The sequence below is a fragment of the Balaenoptera musculus genome, chromosome 4 (genome assembly GCF_009873245.2).
Source record: "Balaenoptera musculus isolate JJ_BM4_2016_0621 chromosome 4, mBalMus1.pri.v3, whole genome shotgun sequence".
Classification (NCBI taxonomy): domain Eukaryota; kingdom Metazoa; phylum Chordata; class Mammalia; order Artiodactyla; family Balaenopteridae; genus Balaenoptera; species Balaenoptera musculus.
The window spans coordinates 17,577,883-17,599,144 of NC_045788.1; the positions used below are offsets into that span (position 1 = coordinate 17,577,883).

General features: G+C 38.4%; 1 protein-coding gene across 1 annotated transcript in view; it reads right to left on the bottom strand.

The window, feature by feature from the left end:
- The window catches only part of STAG1 (stromal antigen 1), a 425,667-nt gene that overhangs the window by 96,154 nt on the left and 308,251 nt on the right, over positions 1 to 21,262 (bottom strand). Inside the window, 2 exon segments of the mRNA XM_036851044.1 lie at positions 3,448 to 3,527; positions 4,043 to 4,141. Of these exon segments, the coding sequence (XP_036706939.1) occupies positions 3,448 to 3,527; positions 4,043 to 4,141 (179 nt within the window).

Sequence of the window (21,262 nt, forward strand, 5' to 3'; positions counted from 1 at the left end):
TTCTGCCTATGGAATGTGTATCTCTCTAAATAAACTTGCTTTCCCTTTACTATGGTTCGCTCCGGAACTCTTTGCTGTGGGAAGCCAAGGACCCTCACTTGGAGGTCCATCCTAAGGACTTCTGCAGGTTCCAGGATGACATCTCCCTCTCCTGCAACAGGGAGAGCTCTCTGAGGAATCCATAAAAGGACCAATGTACCTAATGAATTAGGTCATCTGACACAGCTGGAGGGCCCTAACTATACTTTTATATAAGACATGTTTTGCACTTATTTCCTCCAATGAAAACATAGAAAAAACCCTTAAAAATAGACTTTTGAAAACTAGCCAAACCATTTTCTAAATTCATGATGAAAGTATGATTTTTTTTAGCCAAACAAGGTCTTAGATGGTTTGGAAATACTCTTTGAGGAAGTAAACTAGCCAGAAAAGATAATACTGGAGGAGTCTATGAGAGAATTACTCTTCCTTGGAAGTAAGGGAAGAAGTAATATCAAAGCAAAGTTTACTCTTATCTAAATGAACAATTACTGAAACTAAATAAAAAAAGGAAGCAAAAAACCCCAAAAAAGGGTAAAAAAGTAATCCTTAACAATAGATTTTAAACTCTAGACAATTCCAATGAAAAAGACAAGTGGTTGGAATGTGGGTATTTTTTGTTCAAGGGAAAGACATTGATAAGCTTGTGAAATTTACAAGTAAACTATAACTAGGGGGCATAATAATTTAAAATAGAATTGAAAAGGAAAAAATTCTTCATAAATGACAAGGAAGAATGAGATGTAAGGATAAAGTGAATATTATCAGAAGATGTACAAATCATGAACAGAGAGGTACTGATCTATATATACTCTGAAGTATACCAAGCAACAACCTAAAAGGAAAGATAAGTGAACAATAGTAGTTGAAGACTTTAACACATCCTTCTGAAAAAGTAGACAAAAATAAGCAAAGGTATAGATAATTTGAATGACACTAAATAAATTCAAAGTAATGAATATAAATAACTATATATACAACATAGATATGTATTGTTTTTAAACATACTTAGAAAATTCAGAAAATTGACCAAGGTACTCAGAACACATTCTCAAATAATACAATAAAATAGAAAGAACAGCTTTAAACAATCTGATCTAGCGAGAACAAAAATTACTACTGAATAATTTTGATTAAACTGAAAATCATAAAGGTAATCAAAATACTTATCATTGATTGTCTACGAAAATATTCTATGTCCAAATTTTAGGAGACTAGTAAAGTAGTACTTAAAGGTATATTTGTTACTTTAAATATGATTGCTCAAAAACAAGAAAGAAATAGCTAAAAGAAGCTAGTTCTTTGAAAAGAACACTAGGATGGACAAACCTCTGCCATGACTGATCAAGAAGAGGATACAAATAAAATGAACGATGTAAATGAGAAATAACAAAAGAAATAATAAAGTTTTATGAATAAAAATATCATAAGCTATAAAATAATAAAGTTGAAAACTGTGATAAAACTGATATACTATAAAAATCATATGAAAAGCCAAAATTAATACAAGAGGAAGTAAAGGTTAACTTAGATAGATAACCACTGAAGAAGTAGAAATGGTAATCAAAGACCTTTCTCTCAAAAGAAACTTAAAACTGACATGGCTTTAACAAAAGAATTCTCTCAAAATTTCAAGGAGGAATTAATCTGTCATAGCAAATTTATTTCAAAACAGAAAAAGGATGAGAAACTACTGAAGATATTTTACAAACAGTATATATCTTGATTTCAAAGTTGGGTAAGGAACAGAAAAAATGTCAAATTTACACACAACACAGATGTGAAAATCCTAAATAGGATATTAAATGTAACATTGCATTTAAGCAAAATACAATGAAAACAAATATGTCATGTTCAAACAGGATTTATTCTAGAAATGCATGGGTGTTTTACCATTAGACAAATCTACCAATTTTATTCAGGCTCAACAATGTATGAAAGGAAAATCCCAGAAAACTGAGAACACAAAAGAACTTTTATCATACCAAAACCTATCTCAGAAATAACTTTAGATGCCTTCCTAGAACAAGAACAAAAAAATCCACTATCAGTGATACTTCCATAGTGTTCAAAGTCCTGGCTAATGGAACTAGACAAGAGAATGAAACAAAAATTTTCAGGTTAGAAAAGGGGAAGACAGAACTGAAATTGTTTGCAGATCATATAATAATGTATGTAGTAAATTCAATACAATCAAACCGTCAACATGGATAAAAGTTCTAATAGGCTGCACATAAAAGACCAACATAAAAATTAAAGGTTTCCTTGCCTTAGCAATAACTAACTAGAAAATATTTTTAACAGTAAATACTAATCAAATAACAATAAAACCATACAGTATTTAAGAATTAACCTAGTAAATAATGTACAATACCTCTACGAAAAAATTTAAACCTCATATAAAAGACCTAATGAGATCTGAATAAAGCAATACATCATGTTTATGTATAAACAATACATAATTGTAAAAAATTCCATTCTCTCCTAAATTTTTCATAAAATTAAATGCAGTTCTTTGTTTTGGCCATGCTGTGCAGCCTATGGGATCTTAGTTGCCCCAACCAGGGATCGAACCCATGCCCACTGCAGTGGAAGCGTGGAGTCTTAACCACTGGACTGCCGGGGAAGTCCCTCAATGGAGTTCTAATATTTAAACTCCCAACCAAAGTTTCTGAGGAATTAGACAAAAGTACTTTAAAAATTCATAAAGAAGAAAAAAAAAATCCACAAGTAGCTAAGTGGATTTTAAAAAGAAAGGCAAAGAAGAAGGAACAAACCACTAAGAGGCCATATTTATAACATACAACATATACTAGAGTATAAAGCCACAATAACAAAGAATAGGGTAGTAGAGCAGAAAGAGGTAAAAAGAGATAAAAACAACAACAGACCCTGGCATACATGATGTTTGGTGTATGACAGATATAGCATCACAAAGCGGGGAGGGGAGGATTTGTAATGATTTTGCCGGGACTTGCATTCTCTCACCTAGATTCTTCCTAGTTTTTAGTCAAAGCTCTACAGATGAAACTAACTATTCCTATTTTTAAATCTCTATCATATTAATGACACAATTTAAATGCCTTATTTCCTTTCTCCTACTTCTATACCATTCCAAAGAAGCCTATTTGAAAAACCTATCCCTTTGAAGCCTTCTCTCTCTTTAAACAGAAGTATGTTACTTCACTGATACTGCATAAAAGAACTTTTATGTAAAGGAAATAGACAATATTCAAAATAAAAAACAAAGAGAAAACAAAACATTTTGTTTCAAACCTAACCTTAAAATGTGAAAGTAAAACCTAAAGTGATAAGAATATATATTAGGGTTATATATGTGAAGTACATCAATAATGCTGGGAAAAAACATTAATATATTAGCAGATTAAATTAAAATTTTATACTTACTGAAGTATCAGAGTAACCAATCGAATAGCTTCCACAGCAACATCATATTCCTTATCAAGTGTCATTGATACAATGCGATCCTGCAGAAAAGTTATAAATCAAACCAACCATGAACAGAAAGTAAGTGGAGACAGATCTGAGGTAATGTCTTTGGGGGAATTCATGGAAGACTAATGATAGATTAGTCTAATGATGATTAGATTAAATGGAAAGCTTTGCTATTGAAACCATATTATCAGAGTCCTACGCACACACAGGAGGTGTTATAAATGTTTATAATATAAAATCTTTTTCATCAACTGGCATTCTCTAACAGAGACAAACCTTACCTTGCAAAATTAATATAACTATAAAAAAGCTGTCTATGAAAAAAATCTTATTTTAAGCAGGTGAGCCTTCTATTGAAGGTAATGAATAAGAACTCATGTTGGTAATATCTTTTGTAAAGCAGAGATTCATCTATTTAATACAGGTTCATTTAAACAATATGCTGTAAAGAATATGACCTAAACACTTGTTATGGTAATGTCATTTGCTAAACTAGCTAAAACGAGCATTTTTAAAATGAAAAAGAAAATAAGCTAAGCATTCTTACCTTGAATCGGTTAGTGAATAGCTCCAATTTGGGGAATAATTCTCTATTGGTATACAGACTTTGTAGAGCTTTCAAACACTTCAGCCTGACTTCTCCTTGCTTCAGAAATACAAACAAAAACACAACAGAAGCAGTCAATTCCATGCCACAAAAGTTGAAAAGATTTTCAAGTCTATATGAAGACTAAAGTCATTTTCAGCTTAATCATTCAATTTACTTCATTTTGTAATTCAACATAAGGTGGAACCAAGCAATTCTATTTGCACTTACATTTAATTAAAAATGCATTAAAAATCCCTTCGTTACTTGAGAGTAAGCTACACCTTTTTCAAATGTGTATCAACTCTGGTTCAACATGAAATACTTCCCACATTATACTGTGGCACTTCGAGAGAATTTTTGACCTACGATTTTAATTAAAGAAGGGTATGTTAATTTGTCCGTCCTGTAGAAAAATCTAATTTCATATTAAAGGGTCATCATTTATTCATTTCACAAATATTTACTGGATACCTTTTACTTTCCAGAAAGAGCAGTTAAGAAAACATGATAAAGGGAAGAATGTTTAAAAACAGAGGCAAAATGATAGAGTGATGTGTCCTGGGGCTGCTATTTACTAGGGAAATATAATAAAATCATTAACTTGGAGTAGAAGATGTTGGTGATCAAAGTGCATTCCGGGTCATCTAGAAATTTAGCCAACTCTCAAATGATGAAAAAGAGAACGAAGTTTCTGTGTTCAAAAAGCAACATGTTGGGGACTTCCCTGGTGGTCCAGTGGGTAAGACTCCATGCTCCCAAGCAGGGGGCCTGGGTTCGATCCTTGTTCGGGGAACTATATCCCACATGCCGCAACTAAGAGTTCGCATGCTGGGACTGAGTCCACGTGCTGCAACTAAGAAGGCCCCATGCTGCAACTAGGAGTCTGCATGCTGCAACTAAGAAGCCTGCATGCCGCAACTAAGAGTCCACATGCCCCAACTAAGAGTCTGCATGCCGCAACTAAAGATTCCCGCATGCCCCAACAAAGACCCAGGGTAGTCAAAAAAAAAAAAAAAAAGCAATATGCTGTAACAGTAGGAGTCCAAGTTTTGGAATCAGACAAAGCTAGATTTCCAATTCTATAGCTTAGTAGCTACACGAGAGATGGCAAGTATATTAATCACTCTGATACTCAGTGTTCTCATTTATAAAATATGATACCTTCATAAGGTTGTTATAAAATTTGAATGCTGGTAAAAGTTTTAACAACCAGCTCTGGGGGATGGGGCCCTGAATTGTTGCATTTGCAGATTTCTGTGATGTGATTACTCCCTCCATGGTCAATTTCAAGCTACCAATGATACTGAACTCATATAAGTGAATGGATGTGCATAATCACTCTCTTGAAAGCTGATTCAAGGTAGCTCGAGCACACCACTGAATGAGATAATGCTTGTTGGTAAAGTCTCTAGCACATAGGAGGTACCTGTGGTAGATGCTGTTGATGTCCCGCCCAGATGTCCAAATCCTAATATACAAGGTTAATCTTCCTGCTTCTTCCTGTATTGACAACTAATGGCGCTTTTCTGCATCTTTCTCTGGAGAATTGACCATGGCTGAAAAGAACCACCTGGTACAAAGATTCCTATGCTCTACCTTGCCTCTCCTGTCCACACCCTTTCCCTCCTTCAGGATGAGGCTCATAGCCAGTGGGGAATGATATAGGAGGGTAAAAGAGCCCAACCTCCTTGCCTCAGGACAGTACAACCTCTGAGGTGCAATTTATTTTTCAAAGTTCCTTCTGAGATGATGCTCAGACAAAACTTCTTCTGAAACCACATTTCTGTTAGTGTGTCTCCTGCTTAATCCTATACTCCTCACTTTCTTAGAGGCTTCTCAGGGGACTACAAACCTCAATGTATCACTAGCACAAAAATCTCTGACTAAGGCTGGGCTTCTAAGGAATGTGACCTGAACAGTTGGTACCAAGAGTAGTCCTAAGAAGCAGACCTTAATGATGGGATTCTGAGGTTGGATCACTTAAAGGAAGGACTACTATGAGGAAGGACTCAATTTCTGGTTGTAAGTGAAGTTAACGATAGTCTCTGACACAGAATAGCGGCCATTTGCTAATGCACTTGCGGGTGAATGGAGATGTGCACTTAGCTTGTACAACATGCCAAGCATTTGAGGGATGAGGGTAATTAATAACTATAAGGACTATGGACTAAGGACTATGGCTGTCACTGAGATGCTAAAGAGAGAAAATGACAGGCTAATTAATCACCAGTTTAAATCAACAACTGGCAATATTTAAAGAGATCCTTATCTCCTGCAGACAAAGAGCTGAACATATTGAAGACCAGACCCAGAACTCAATTTTAAGGGTGGCAGAATTTAAGGGACTTTGCATCCCAGGCAAGTCTATGCCAAAATCAGGGCCATATAGGAAAGAAGTGCAAGTTCAAAGAACAACTGGTGGATGTAGCTGAGAACCTTCAACTCCAAGTTTCCCATGAACTTGTGGGTCTGCAAATAAGTCTCATGTTAGAGGGTAGCATGCCTCCTCCACCCACCCCTCCCCTCGAATATATGGAAACCTCAAGCGAAGCAAGTACCTTAAGGACAATGCTAGTAGCCCTCCTCATGCTCTATACTAACCTTCCCTTGTAGCTCCAAGCTAAGGTCAAATTTCAGCATAGCCCAAATGGGGAAGTACTGGGTCTGCTAAAGGAGGAGAAGGATTATATGCTATAGGTGTTGCAGGAATGGGCCAACTTGAACCAGTAAGAACCAAAAGAGTGTCTGCTGAGGGTACTGGACTGGGGAATGGGAATATCAAACAGGATACGAGAGAGTTTTTGGATATAGGGCACTCTCCCTTGCCTCAGGATTTAAGGTCCATGGAAATGGCCTAACGCATTGCTGGATGACTCCTGGAAAAAGCAACGGTGCATATTAATGAAATAAGAGATCCAAGAATCGTTGTGGCAGACTGTGAAGAAAGGCATTTAAAACACAGTGAAGTAAGCATGCCATAAAGGATCTGTTGTATAAACTCAGAAGACCTACTAGTTGAGTATGTTCCTCAGGAGGGCCCAGAGAATATTGTTTACCAAGGCAATAAAGAAAAGACTGGTGATGGGGGAACAGGCATTGCTGAGAAACTCCATAACAGCTGTATTCTGTAGGCTAGAGCTGGCAATAGGAGATACTCAAACAGAATTTGGCTTCCAGTACAATGAAGATGATGAGATCACAAAATAGCAGAAAGAAGGTAGCATCACCTAACTAGTAGATGCAAGGTGGGCATAATAATTATAATGGGCAGCACTGTTGAAGAGCAGCCCATGGGGACCTATGGAGATGGCTCACAAGATATGGTCTTCCTGGAGGCAAGATGTGGAAAGCCAACAAAAATATTATGTATCTATAATCACAAGAGATCAACAACAGATAAGCAAAAGACTAAAGATAGCTGACCCAAAGTAAAATCATAACCCCAGATGTAAGACAGCATGTAAGAAGTTTCCTTACTTGTAGCTCTAAATTTAAAAACAAGGCCAGAAAAGATGAAATTACTCTATCCATTCAAGTTCACACAGCAAATTATAGGTAGAACAACAAAGACATCAGTCAAGTTTTATCTACACCTTGTCCAATGATGTCTCCCAATCAACTACTTCTCCTCCCAAATCTTGGTTCTTTAATGTACCAAATCTTGGTACATTACAGGGACTTAATTAAATAACTTAATAATAACATCTAACAATAACTTAGATGAAAAATCCACTTGAATTTTTGTTAATTTCTCTATTTGGGGGCTCTACTATACTCTGAAGGTATTTCTACTACAAAACCTAAATGTTTTGTTGTTTTCCTATTACACAAAATCTTATTCAGATCTGAATGCTATTTAACACAGTGCCTAACCCATAGCTGCTGCTCAATAAATATTTTTTGAATGAATAACTATATAATATAAAAATAAGAAAACAAACAAACAAAAAGAAACACAGAAAAATAAAATAATTTGTTGAGGGAGGGAGCTGGGCATATTTGTCAGAGACACTAACCTATCAGCACTTTTGCAAAATTATTTTTGAAAAAAATGTTAAGAGCTATAAAAAGTATTGTGTAGCATAATGGTATCATTTCATAATGAGTTGTATTTTAAAGGGACAATTTTCATGCTTCTAGGAGAAAATGCTGATTGTTATTAAAATGCCTATGTATAACGTGTACACCACAATGGGAATAAATGAACCAAATTCAGGTGGCCTGTCAAGGAGTAGATGTGTTTGTATGTGGTGGGGTGAAGGGAGTACAGAGAAGATAGTCTTTGTTGTTATATTTTGACAATTGTATTGAGACATACTTGACATGCAAAGAACTTCACGTTTGCTTGATGCATTTGGACACAGGCATACATGCATGGTACTATTAAAATCAAGGCAATAAACATACTCATCACTTCCAAAAGTTTCCTTTTAACACCTCCCCCCCTTTTTCATTTGGTAAGAAGAGAAGTCTTGAGAGGGACATTGTTATGTACTATTAGGAAAGAGAGTCTTGTTCATGTAGTCTTTAGACCTCCACTTGGCTCCATAAGAACAGGCCTTAGCCTTGGAACACTGCCTTACCAAGAGATACAGTTGCCAACAAAAAACACCATGGCATGGTAGAGTGAAAGGGCTAGGCAGCTGGCTCTGGGGGTGGGGTGGTGGTGATGTGCTGATGTGCTGGCCTCCCTCTGGCCATATGGGGATAAATAGGGATATTTATAATATCTCTGTTAACAGGGAAAAGCTGGTGCAATGCATGAGGGTGGAAATGTGAAATGGGTCCTAAAAAGTGTAGGGAAACAATAATCTGGGCTCTTGGTCACCTTTGCGCTCCCATTTCACCCCCCAACTCTCAAGGTGTCTTAAGGGTCACAAATGATGTCTGAGAGAAGTAAAGGGGTCCCATGCAGGAAACTTTACCTGATCCAGGTGGCTTACAGGCCTCAAATAAAACCTGTTTCACTCAATGCAAAACCACCTACGGCATTGCTGAAAACAAAGTGTTGAAATGAAGTCCTTCTTTGAAAGTGAAATATGGAAACTGAAGGACGGATATGAACAGGAGCCAGGGGTGTCTCATGCAGCCTGGTTGGTGTATCTGTTTGATGAAGGGGCACTGCAGACTTTAACTGTCTAGGGCTGAATAACACAGTTAGGGATGGGGCCAAGGTCTCTGGGTCCCTGTTGGGGACCAGAGGCCCTATGCCTCTGTCAAGATAGAAGGGGAAAGGGGAGAGGGGAGCCAAACTTTTATGGGGCCTTTGGATACTGGTGCCCAAATGACAGGTCCCCATAGAGGTAGAATTAAAATAGTAGGTCTGGGAAGAATGTAGTTACCCATGGAAGACAAGTCCACATGTATTTGTGGATGAGACTCTTTGGACCATTTCAGGTACTGATGATCCTGGTTCCTACTATTGAATACGTAATAGGCATTAACATTTTGGCTGTGTACGGTACTGAAAACCACCATTGCCTCAAGCGGTATGTACCACAACAAGGACAAATTCAAGCATAATGGGCTAGCTGCATTCGTAGCCTGCTCCAGAGCTGGCCAAATCATGGAGCGTTGTTCAACAAAAATACTATATCTACGGTGGGGAAAAGGACATCGTTCTGTTAATTCGAGACAACACAAGCAGCCCAATCAGGCCAGTAAGGAAGGCCTCCAGAGTTTGGAGGTTGACAGATTACCAAAGGATAAATGTAGAAGTTTCAGCTTTTGCCCTAGCAGTTTCTGATATTATCACCATCACTGAGACAGTGCAACCCATATGGAAAACAAGTATGCTGTTGACTGATCTGGCTAATGCCTTTTAGTTGATCCCTCTGCAGAATGAGGTCATGACCAATTTTTGTTCACACTGAACAGCCTACAATATACTTTTACTGTACTCCTGCAGGGATACCTAAATTCTTCTGTAATATGCTACCAGAGGGCAGGGCTTGATCTTCAATAAGCTCAAGTGCTACAGAAATTTTAGTCATCCCTTATATTAACAACACGGCTACAATGCTAATGTCATGGTGGCTACAGTGCTGCACTTAGTCACTGACAGAATGATTAGTACCAATGTGACTATAATCCAGATAAAGTCCACGCCCTAGGTACAGCAGGTGCAATTCCTAAGGCCCAAGATTCAAAGATGACATTATGGCATGGTTTACTGACAGCTCTGTGAAACTAAAGGCAGATGAGGTCTGCTGGGTTGCAGCTACCATCTGAACCAGTAAATGGCCATCTTTTGACTATCAGGTGTGGGCATTCCAATAGGTCAAGCTCTGCACTGTGGTAATGGCAGTGCAGGCCACCTCTACTACCATTCCTTGATACATTTTTCACCAACAAATGGGCTGTTGCCAATGACTTAGCCATCTGGTCAGGCAAATGGCAACTAAAAGACTGGACTATTAATGGATCCTCCATATGGGGAAAAGAACTATGGCAGCAGCTTGCTCCCTGGGAAGAAAAAAACATATGTCACTTATGTAGATACTCATGGCAAAGGACCTTTTCTTTATTTTTAAATTTTTATTGAAGTAAAATTGGTTTATAATTATTACTTTCAGGTGTACAATATACTGATTCAGCATTTTATAGATTTATCCACCATTTAAAGTTATAAAATATTGGCTCTATTTCCTATGTTGTACAGTACATCCTTATAACTTATTTATTTTATACATAGTACTTTGTACCTCTTAATCCCTACCCCTATCCTGGACCTCCCCACAGGTAACCACTAGTTTGTTCCCTATATCTGTAAGTCTGTTTGTTTTGTTATATTCATTCATTTCATTTTTTAGATATAACATATAAGGTGAAAATGCAGAATTTGTCTTTCTCTGTCTGACTTATTTCACTAAGCATAATACCCTCCAGGTCCATCCGTGTTGTTGCAAATGGCAAAATATCATTCTATTATATGGTTGAGTAATCTTCCATTGTATGTATGTATGTATATGTGTGTGTATATATATATATATATATATATATACACACACACATACAATGTATATATACCAAATCTTCTGTATCCATTCATCTGTTGATGAACACTTAGGTTTCTTCCATATCTTGGCTATTGCAGAGAATGCTGTTACGAACACTGGAATGCACATATCTTTTCAAATTAGTGTTTTCATTTTCTTTTGACATAAAACTAGGAGTAGAATTGCTACATCACATGGTAGTTCTATTTTTAGTTTTTTTGAGAAACCTTCATACCGTTTTTCATAGTGACTGTACCAATTTACATTCCCACCAACAGTGTATAAGGGTTTCATTTTCTCCACATCCTTGACAACATTTGCTACTTGTGGTATTTTTGATGACATCCATTTTGACAGGCGTGAGGTGATATCTCACTGTGGTTTTGATTTGCATTTCTATGGTGATTAGCAATGTTGAGCATCCTTTCATGTGCTTGTTTGCCATCTGTATGCCTTCTTTGGAAAAATGCATACAAACAGCTCATGCAGCTCAATATCCAAAAAACAAACAACCCAGTCACAAAATGGGTGGAAGATGTAAATAGACATTTCTCCAAAGAAAACATACAGAGGGCTAAAAAGCACATGAAAAGATAGTCTGCCCATGCTCTTCTGCTCATTTTAAAATCAGGTTGTTTGGTTTTTTGATATTGAGTTGTATGAGCTGTTTATATATTTTGGATATTAACCCCTTATCTGCCATATCATTTGCAAATATTTTCTCCCATTCAGTAGGTTGTCTTTTCATTCTGTTGATGGTTTCCTTTGCTTAAAAGATTTGCAAAAGCTTTTAAGTTTAATTAGGTCCCATTTGTTTATTTTTGCTTTTGTTTCCTTTGCCTTAGGAGACAGATCCAAAAAAATACTGCTACAATTTATGTCAAAGAGTGTCCTGCCTGCCTGTGTTTTCGTCTAGGAGTTCTATGGTTTCAGGTCTTACATTTGGGTCTTTAACCAATTTTGAGTTTATTTTTGTATACGGTGTGAAAAAATGTTCTAATTTCATTCTTTTACATGTAGCTGTCCAGTTTTCCCAAACCACTTATTGAAGAGACTGGATCTTCTCCATTGTATAGTCTTGCCTCCTTTGTTGTAGATTGACTATATGTGCATGGGCTTATTTTTGGGCTCTCTATTCTGTCCCATTGATCTATGTGTCTGGTTTTGTGCTAGTACCATACTGTTTTGATTACTGTAGCTTTGTAGTGTAGTCTGAAGTCAGGAGGCATGATACCTCCAGCTTTGTTCTTTTTTCTAAAGATTGCTTTGGCTATTCAGGGTCTTCTGTGATTCCATATATGTTTTAGGATTATTTGTTCTAGTTATGTGATAAATGTCATGGGTATTTTGATAGGGACTGCAATCTGAAGATTGTTTTGGGTAGTATAGCCATTTAAACAATATTAATTTTTCCAATCCAAGAACAAGGGATATCTTTTCATTTTTTTGTATCATCTTCAATTATCTTCATCAATGTTTTATAGTTTTCAGAGTATAGGTCTTCCATCTTGCTTAAGCTTATTCCTAGGTATCTTATTCTTTTTAATGCAATTTAAAAAAGTTTTTATTCGAGTACAGTTGATTTACAATGTTGTGTTAGTTTCAGGTGTAGAACAAAGTGAATGTTATAAACATATATCCACTCTGTTTTTAGATTCTTTTCTCATATAGTCCGTTATAGAGTATTGAGTATAGTTCCCTGTACTATACAGTAGGTCATTATTAGTTATCTATTTTATATATAGTAGTGTGTATATGTCAATCCCAGTCTTCCAATTTATCCCTCCCCCCCCTTACCCCCTGGTAACCATAAGTTTATTTTCTACATCTGTAACTCTATTTCTGTTTTGTAGGTAAGCTCATTTGTACCCTTTTTTAGAGTCCACATATAAATGATATCATATGATACTTGTCTTTCTCTGTCTGACTTACTTCACTCAGTATGGCAATCTCTAGGTCCGTCTATGTTGCTGCAAATGGCATTATTTTGTTCTTTTTTATGGCTGAGTAATATTCCACTGTATATATGTACCACATCTTCTTTATCCATTCCTCTGTCGATGGACATTTAGGTTGCTTCCATGTCCTGATTACTGTAAATAGTGCTGCAATGAACACTGGGGTGCATGTATCTTTTCAAATTATGGTTTTCTCTGGATATATGCCCAGGAGTGGGATTGCTGGATCATATGGTAGCTCTATTTTTAGTTTTTTAAGGAACCTTCATACTGTTCTCCACAGTGGATGTACCAGTTTACATTCCCACCAACAGTGTAGGAGGGTTCCCTTTTCTCTCTCTCCAGAATTTATTGTTTGTAGATTTTTTTTTTTTAAAGAAATTCACGTTCTTATTTATTTATTTATTTTATTGATTGATTGATTGCTGTGTTGGGTCTTTGTTTCTGTGCGAGGGCTCTCTCCAGTTGCGGCAAGCGGGGACCACTCTTCATCGCATTGCGCGGGCCTCTCACTGTCGCGGCTCTCTTGTTGCGGAGCACAGGCTCCAGACACGCAGGCTCAGCAATTGTGGCTCACGGGCCCAGTTGCTCCGTGGCACGTGGGATCTTCCCAGACCAGGGCTCGAACCCGTGTCCCCTGCACTGGCAGGCAGACCCTCAACCACTGCGCCACCAGGGAAGCCCTGTTTGTAGATTTTTTGATGATGGACATTCTGACCAGTGTGAGGTGATACCTCACTGTAGTTTTGATTGCATTTCTCTATTAGTGATTTTGACTATCTTTTCATGTGCTTTTTAGCCCTCTGTATGTTTTCTTTGGAGAAATGTCTATTTACATCTTCCTTCCATTTTGTGACTGGGTTGTTTGTTTTTTGGATATTGAGCTGCATGAGCTGTTTGTATATTTTGGAGATTAATCCCTTGTCGGTTGTTTTGTTTGCAAATATTTTCTCCCATTCTGAGGGTTGTCTTTTCATCTTGTTTATGGTTTTGCACAGCCTTTGCTGTGCAAAAGCTTTTAAGTTTAATTAGGTCCCATTTGTTTACTTTTGTTTTTATTTTCATTACTCTAGGAGGCAGATCGAAAAAGATGTTGCTGTGATTTATGTCAAAGAGTGTTCTGCCTGTTTTCCTCTAAGAGATTTATAGTATCTAATTTCATTCGTTTACATGTAGCTGTCCAGTTTTCCCAGCACCACTTATTGAAGAGATTGTCTTTTCTCCATTGTATATCCTTGCCTCCTTTGTCATAGATTAGGTGACCACAGGTGCATGGGTTTATCTCTGGACTTTCTACTCTGTTCCATTTGATGCAATTTTAAATGGGATTGTTTTTTTGCTTTCTCTTTCTGATAGTTCATTACTAGTATATAGAAAAGCAACAGATTCCTGTATATTAATCTTGTGTCCTGCAACTTTATTTAATTCATTTATTAGTTCTAATAGTATAATGGTGGACTTTTAGGGTTTTCTATATATAGTATCATGTTATCTGCAAACAGTGACAGTTTTACTTCTTCCTTTCCAATTTAGATGTCTTTTATTTCTTTTTCTTCTCTTATTGCCATGGCTAGGACTTCCAATACTATGTTAAATGGAAGTGGCAAGAGTGAGCATTCTTGTCTTGTTTCTGATTTTAAAGGAAAAGCTTTCAGCTTTTCACCGTCGAGCATGATGTCAGCTGTGGGTTTGTCATAAATGGCCTTTATTATGTTTACATATGTTTCCTTGAGATCAACTTTGATTAGAGTGTTTATCATGAACAGGTGTTGAAATTTGTCAAATGCCTTTTCTATGTCTATTGAAATGATGATGTGGTTGTAGTCTCCATTTTGTTAATGTGGTGTATTACATTGACTGATCTGTGGATATTAAACCATCCTTGTATACCTATAGTAAATCCCAGTTGATCATGGTGTATGATCCTTTTTATATATTGTTGAATTAGGTTTGCTAATATTTTGTTGAGAATTTCTGCATGTATATTCATCAGAGATATTGGTCTGTAATTTTCTTTTTTTTTGTAATATCTTCATCTGGTTTTGGTATCAGGGTAATGGTGGCCTCGTGGAATGAATTCGGAAGTGTTCTTCAATTTTTTGGAATAGTTTGAGGATAGATAGTAGCTCTTCTTTACATGTTTGGTAGAATTCCTCTGTGAAGCCATGAGGTCTTGGACTTTTATTTGCTGGGAGTTTTTTTTATTACTAATTCAATTTCACTACTAGTGACTGGTCTGCTCAGATTATTTCTTCCAGATTCAGTCTTGGAAAAGTGTACATTTCTAGAAATTTACTCATTTTTTTCTAGGTTTCCAATTTGTTGGCATATAACCGTTCATAATATTCTCTTATGAGGTTTTTGTATCTCTGAAATATCGGTTGTAATTTCTTCTCTTTCTTTTCCTATTTTGTTTATTTGGGTTCTCTTTTTTTCTTAACGAGCCTAGCTAAAGGCTTATCAATTTTGTTTATGCTTGCAAAAAACTAGCTCTTGATTTCATTGATTTTTCTATTGTCTTTTTTGGGGGGGTCTCTATTTTTATATTTCCTCTCTGATCTTTATTATTTCCTTCCTCCTGCTGACTTTGGGCTTTGTTCTAACTCCTTCAGATGGTAGGTTAGGTTGTTTATTTGAGATTTTTCTTGTTTCTTGTAGGCCTGTATCACTATAAACTTCCCTCTGAGAGCTGCATTTCTGCATCCCATAGATTTTGGCAAGTTGTATTTTTATTTTCATTTGTCTTGAGGTATTTTCTGATTTCCTCTTTAATTTCTTCATTGACTTTTTTTGTTCTTTTTTTAGTAGCATGTTTTTGTGAAGGACCACATGCTTGTGTTTGCAAAGGAACTTTTAAAATAAAAACATAAATGGAACTCGTGTCAATCAAGTTTGTGCCCCGTGGGCTGCAACAATTGCCTGGTGGGTACATCTATGGAAAAAGGAGTCCACTTCAGATGCAAAAATGGGCCAGAGCCCAAGAGATAACCCAGAAGTCTAAGGATGTAGTACAATCTTGTGATTCTTGTCAGTATACTCAAATCATCCAGAGAGAAGAACTGGGACATATTAACCAAGGACTGGGACTCGCCTGGATCTGGCAGATTGTTCACATCAAACCCCTGACCACCAGCCACAGGCAAAGATGATGCCTCACTACCATAACACCTAGTCAGGCTATTGTATAGCTACTCCAGTCTGGCATGTGGATGCTGAAACTACCATAGCTATCCTTGAATAAAACTTATGTCATATTTTTGGATACCCCATGGGACTTCACTCTGACCAAGGAACATCCTTCACTGCCCAAGCAAGACAACAATGGGCACACTCTCAGGGACTACGGCTACTAAACACTCCAGTGCAAGGAAAACAGGCACTGCAACACACGTTGGGAAATACTGAGTTTGGTTGTGGTGGAAGCCATGTGCTTAGGCTGTGCCTGCAAAATCACAATCTCAACATGTCATTCTTTCTTCTTCTTTTTTCCCATTGGAGTGTACGTCTTTGGGGTGATCTGCAGTTCTGCCTACCACTGTACCCCAGACAGGGCCCCTTGACTCTAGTCTGGATGTGATACTTACCTTGGGGAACCTCCCTCCTATGGGATACCACAAAGGTGGGAGATGAAATCAAAGAGTATCAGGGTGCTAGCCAGGGTCCTTCTAGTAGTGCTGGGCACACTGACCCTTTCAATCAGGTGGGTGACGTTAACAGACATGTCAAGTTTGTGCAGTCCTTCCCTAGACTGGCCAACTGAGGCCAAAAAGTTTGTGCCAAGCCACAAAGGCACTGGGTGCCCACAGAGGAGGTAACATCAGGCTTGAGTTGCAATACCAGGGCAGCTAGTATCACAAGCAGTAGACCAGAGTAGCTCTGGCCTGAGAAGATTCATGAAGTGGGAGAGGAGTAGAAACATTAATCTTTCCTCTTCTCATTCCTACAGAATCATCTGCTGTGCCTGTTACAACAACAGCCATAGTCAGAGGAGGCAAACTTAAACAATGCTGGGATTTGTCATCACAGAATGAATTCCTTCTCGTTCCACATTCCCACTGTAATGGCCTGGCTGACACAAAACTGCTCAGAACTTCAAGTTGTCAATGGGTCAAATAGCTGGGTCACTCCTTTGATACAGGCCCAGATGCAGGCATGCTCTGGAGTCCCTTACTTTAATATTTCCTATGATGTGACAGAAAAAAACCCCTGTACAAGAATGCTTATTACTGATCTACACTAACATTTTGGACTTGGATGCCCAGTATGTAACTTTTCTCTCCCTGCAACCATATGGTAAAAGCAAGCCAAGTCTGTATATAACTGGACTAGCCAGCATTATCAGAACAAAATCCCTGACATGTGTCCCCTGCACCCCTCTGGGTTATGTATTTCTCTGTGGACCCCAATGGGCAAAAGAATGTCTGCCTCCAGGGGAAGGATTGCTGCCTCAGGGTTCTAAGGCTGACTGTCCATGTCAGCAACTGCAGAGAGGGCTGAAAAGGACCCCTTCTGCTGACGTACTACAAAGTGGCTCACAGTATCCTCCTGGGAAAACAAACTAACCACTGGTTTCATTCTGCTATCCAAATTCTAACACTGGGAATAGGTATGCAGGCCCTAGAAAAAAATGGTGTACAGCCTGTCCCCAACCATGGCAGAAATAGCTAACACTACTGCCCAAGCCATCCAAGCCAATGAGACTCACTGAACTCACTAGTCAAGGTGGTGATGGATAAGTAAATAGCCCTCAATTACCTGCTGGCAGAACAAGGTGGTGTTTGTGTTATTGTCAGCATTTCTTACTGTGTATACATCAACAATTTGGGGAAGTTGAAAACTGAGCTGATGAACATCCATGCTCAGGAGAGATGGTTATCAGCTGTACATGCGCAGTCTCCCCAAACTCACAATTTGACCTCTTTAGCTGGCTTAATCCACGTTGAAGACCACCCTCTAGGGAGGCTTGACTGTCTTCCTGGGTCTGGCTCTCCTAACAGGCTTGGTAAAGTGCTGTTTCCTAATGACAGGGAGGCTCTATGGGCACTCCACATCCAAACAGATTGTTCTGGGACACTGGTGAACCCAATTCCGCCTTCAAGTTTGGGGTGGGTGATTTGACATGCTTTATCTACCATGTCAGTGGTCGAGCAGGGGTGAGGGGTAGACTGTTGGGAAAGGCAGTCTCCTGTACACAGTGTTTTGACCCACACTTGGCTGCACAGGAAGAGGCCCTGGGTCTGGAATACTTCCTTATCAAGTGATAAGAGTCTTCATGGACTGTGCTGGGTTTATCACTTTGTGTGGGAATATCATTCCCGTTTTAGACTCAATGTGTCTTCTTTTGTTCTGCTTAAGTGTGTGCATCATATGGCACCTGGCCAACCCCACTATTAAATCTGTCCCCTGAGAGGACAGAATAGGATCCTTAGTTCTGTGGCACAAGAGGGGTGCATGCAGGGCAACTGCTCTGTCTTGACTGCTGGACCATGGGGGACTGACACTACTGAAGCTAATCTTGCTCTGTCCCTTCTCCATGTGAGTAAAGCATTGTTCCATCCAATGCTTGACTGTGTTGTGTTTTCCTTGGTGATCAGTATGCAGTGGGCAAAGAATTTGAACTTCTACTTCTAGTGATAGGCAACAGATGTCATTTGCTTGACATATACAGAGCTAAAAGGTTTTTGGTAAACTTAAGAGAAACAGAATATGGGATGAGTGAACACAAAGGTGAGGAAATGAAATGGACTAACTGAAAATAAATCCCACCCAAGCACTCAGAGATTTTGATATAAGCAATCAAGCATTTGCAAGAAAGTAGAAGAACTGTACACATAAGCTAAAAGCAAAGAACAGTACAGTCATATTTACAAACTGGAAAGGACAAAGAAAGGTAATCTAGTGTCATGAGCATAAATACAAAAAGAGAGTAAGATACTTAGTGCAGAGCACAGAGATTACTAAAGCTGTATTTAAATTAGACCTATTCTGTGTCACCCTCAATGTCAGAACTAAAACCAGTGGGTAGGAATTTAGAAGTAAGTTTTGGTCAACAGAAAGATAAACTGAATTTCTAATAACTCCTTTAGCTGTTAGAGCTAACAGCTGTCTGTCTTTCTAATGACCAAAATTTAATACTTTAGCACTTACACAAATTGGCAGTATGAAAAATGTTTGTCTTATTTATAGGAGGGTAGACTAGGTTATAACCTCTAATATTCTAAAATCAAGACAGAAAGAATATCAAATCATTATGTTACATACTTTAAACTAACACAATGTTTAATGTCAATTATATCTCAACAAAAATGGAAAAATGCAATTGATAATTAAAATGTAATTTTTTTAAAAATGAGAAGAAATTTTATCAGCCCATTTGAAAATGCACAGGATGAGTCTGAAGACAGAGGCTACAGCCTATACAATGAACACTTTCAACCAGATGATTAAAAGGAGAGAAAGGAAATTACTTTAGTCTTCAGAGTAAAAAAGTACAAGGTGATCAGAAAGGGAATGACAAAAAGGAAAGCTTAGAAATAAATATTTAATACACTCTTTTCTAAGTAAAGCAATTGGAGATCACAGGAGGTTTATAAAATCATCCTATCGAAAACACTACTCCTTAAATCATTTTATCAACAATGTATAAGAGAAACCTACCTCTTCCTTTATCTGGACAGAGGATTTCTACAGACACACACAGTTTAGCGATTTGTTTTAAATTGATGTTTGTTTATTTTTTGATAAGCCACATCAAATCGGTGTTTTCCCCAGAATTTGTGGACATACATAAGTTCTGTTAAAACTGGTAATTGTTACTGTTATTGAAATTCAGTAGACTACTCTATTAGGGAGGTGAGGAGAGGAGGAAAACTGGTATGGTAGTAGTAGGGAATAAAAATGAAAGACTTTAAACTTATTCCTACTAAAAAGCTTGTCTGCTTGGATTTAGTAGTGTGGATATGACTGCACAAGGGCACAAGGTGTAATTCTAGTATCTCTCACACCAGTAAAATGTAACTGGATGCATCTGAGATGAGGCTTAGATGTAAAGGTCCCCAGTACCACATGAGGATTGGAAAAAGAAAACAAAATCGAGTTTGGGATTTATTACTATAGACAAAAGAATCTGAATTGCTAGGGAAAATAAATATTCAGGAAAAAATTCACTATGTACATACTAACTGGATTTTCCTTCAAATGAGGTGGGAAATAAGAATCCCTTTTAATCCTCAATTAAAAATTAGTCACTGAAACTGACCAACCAACTTACGATGATCTCCCTACACCCTGAACTCTCTTTTATAGCAAAAATGGCCTATAAAATTCCCTTGGGAACTTTCATTATAATTTATGTAATTTTGTGGTTTTCTTTGATAATACTTAGCACACTACTATTTAAAAAATAAATGCTCGGGGAACCGGATCAACATGGCGGAGGAGTAGGACGTGGAGCTCACCTTCTCCCCACAGATACATCAAAAATACATCTACGTGTGGAATGACTCTCACAGAACGTCTACTGAATGCTGGCAGAAGACTTCAGACTTCCAAAAGGGCAAGAAAATCTCCATGTAACTGGGCAGGGCAAAAGAAAAAGAGACAGAAAGGAATCGGGAATGGACCTGCACCTCTGGGAGGGAGCTGTGAAAAAGGAAAGGTTTCCGCACACTGGGAAGTCCCCTCAGTCCCTCTGTCCATTGGCGGGGACAGAGGGGTAGCTTCAGAGCCTTGGAGGAGAGCACAGCAACAGGTGTGTGGAGGGCAAAGCAGAGACAGATCTGCACAGGTCGATGCTGACCGGCACTCCCCAGCCTGAGACGCTTATCCGCTTGCCCGCTGGGGCAGGTGGGGGCTGGGTACTGAGGCTCGGGCTTTGGAGGTCAGACCCCGGGGAGAGGACTGGGGTTGGCTGTGTGAACACAGCCTGAGGGGGTTAGGGTACAGGGCGCCACAACTGAGGGAGTCTGGGAAGAAGCCTGGGCCCACCAGAGGCAAGGGACCATTGTTGGGGGGAATGAGAGGAGAGGGGTGGGCCCGCCATAGGAGCTTCTTTCTCTGCATGCTCACAGGCAGCATGGCACTGCCTATATGAGCTCCAGGGGCGGGTGTGAGCCATGGCTGACATCTTGGACTACAGAGGCAGGTGCGGAACGCTGCCACTGCTGCTGCCACTGCCAAGGATCCTGTGAGCAGGGGTGCAGATCACTGCCCTCACCTTCCCA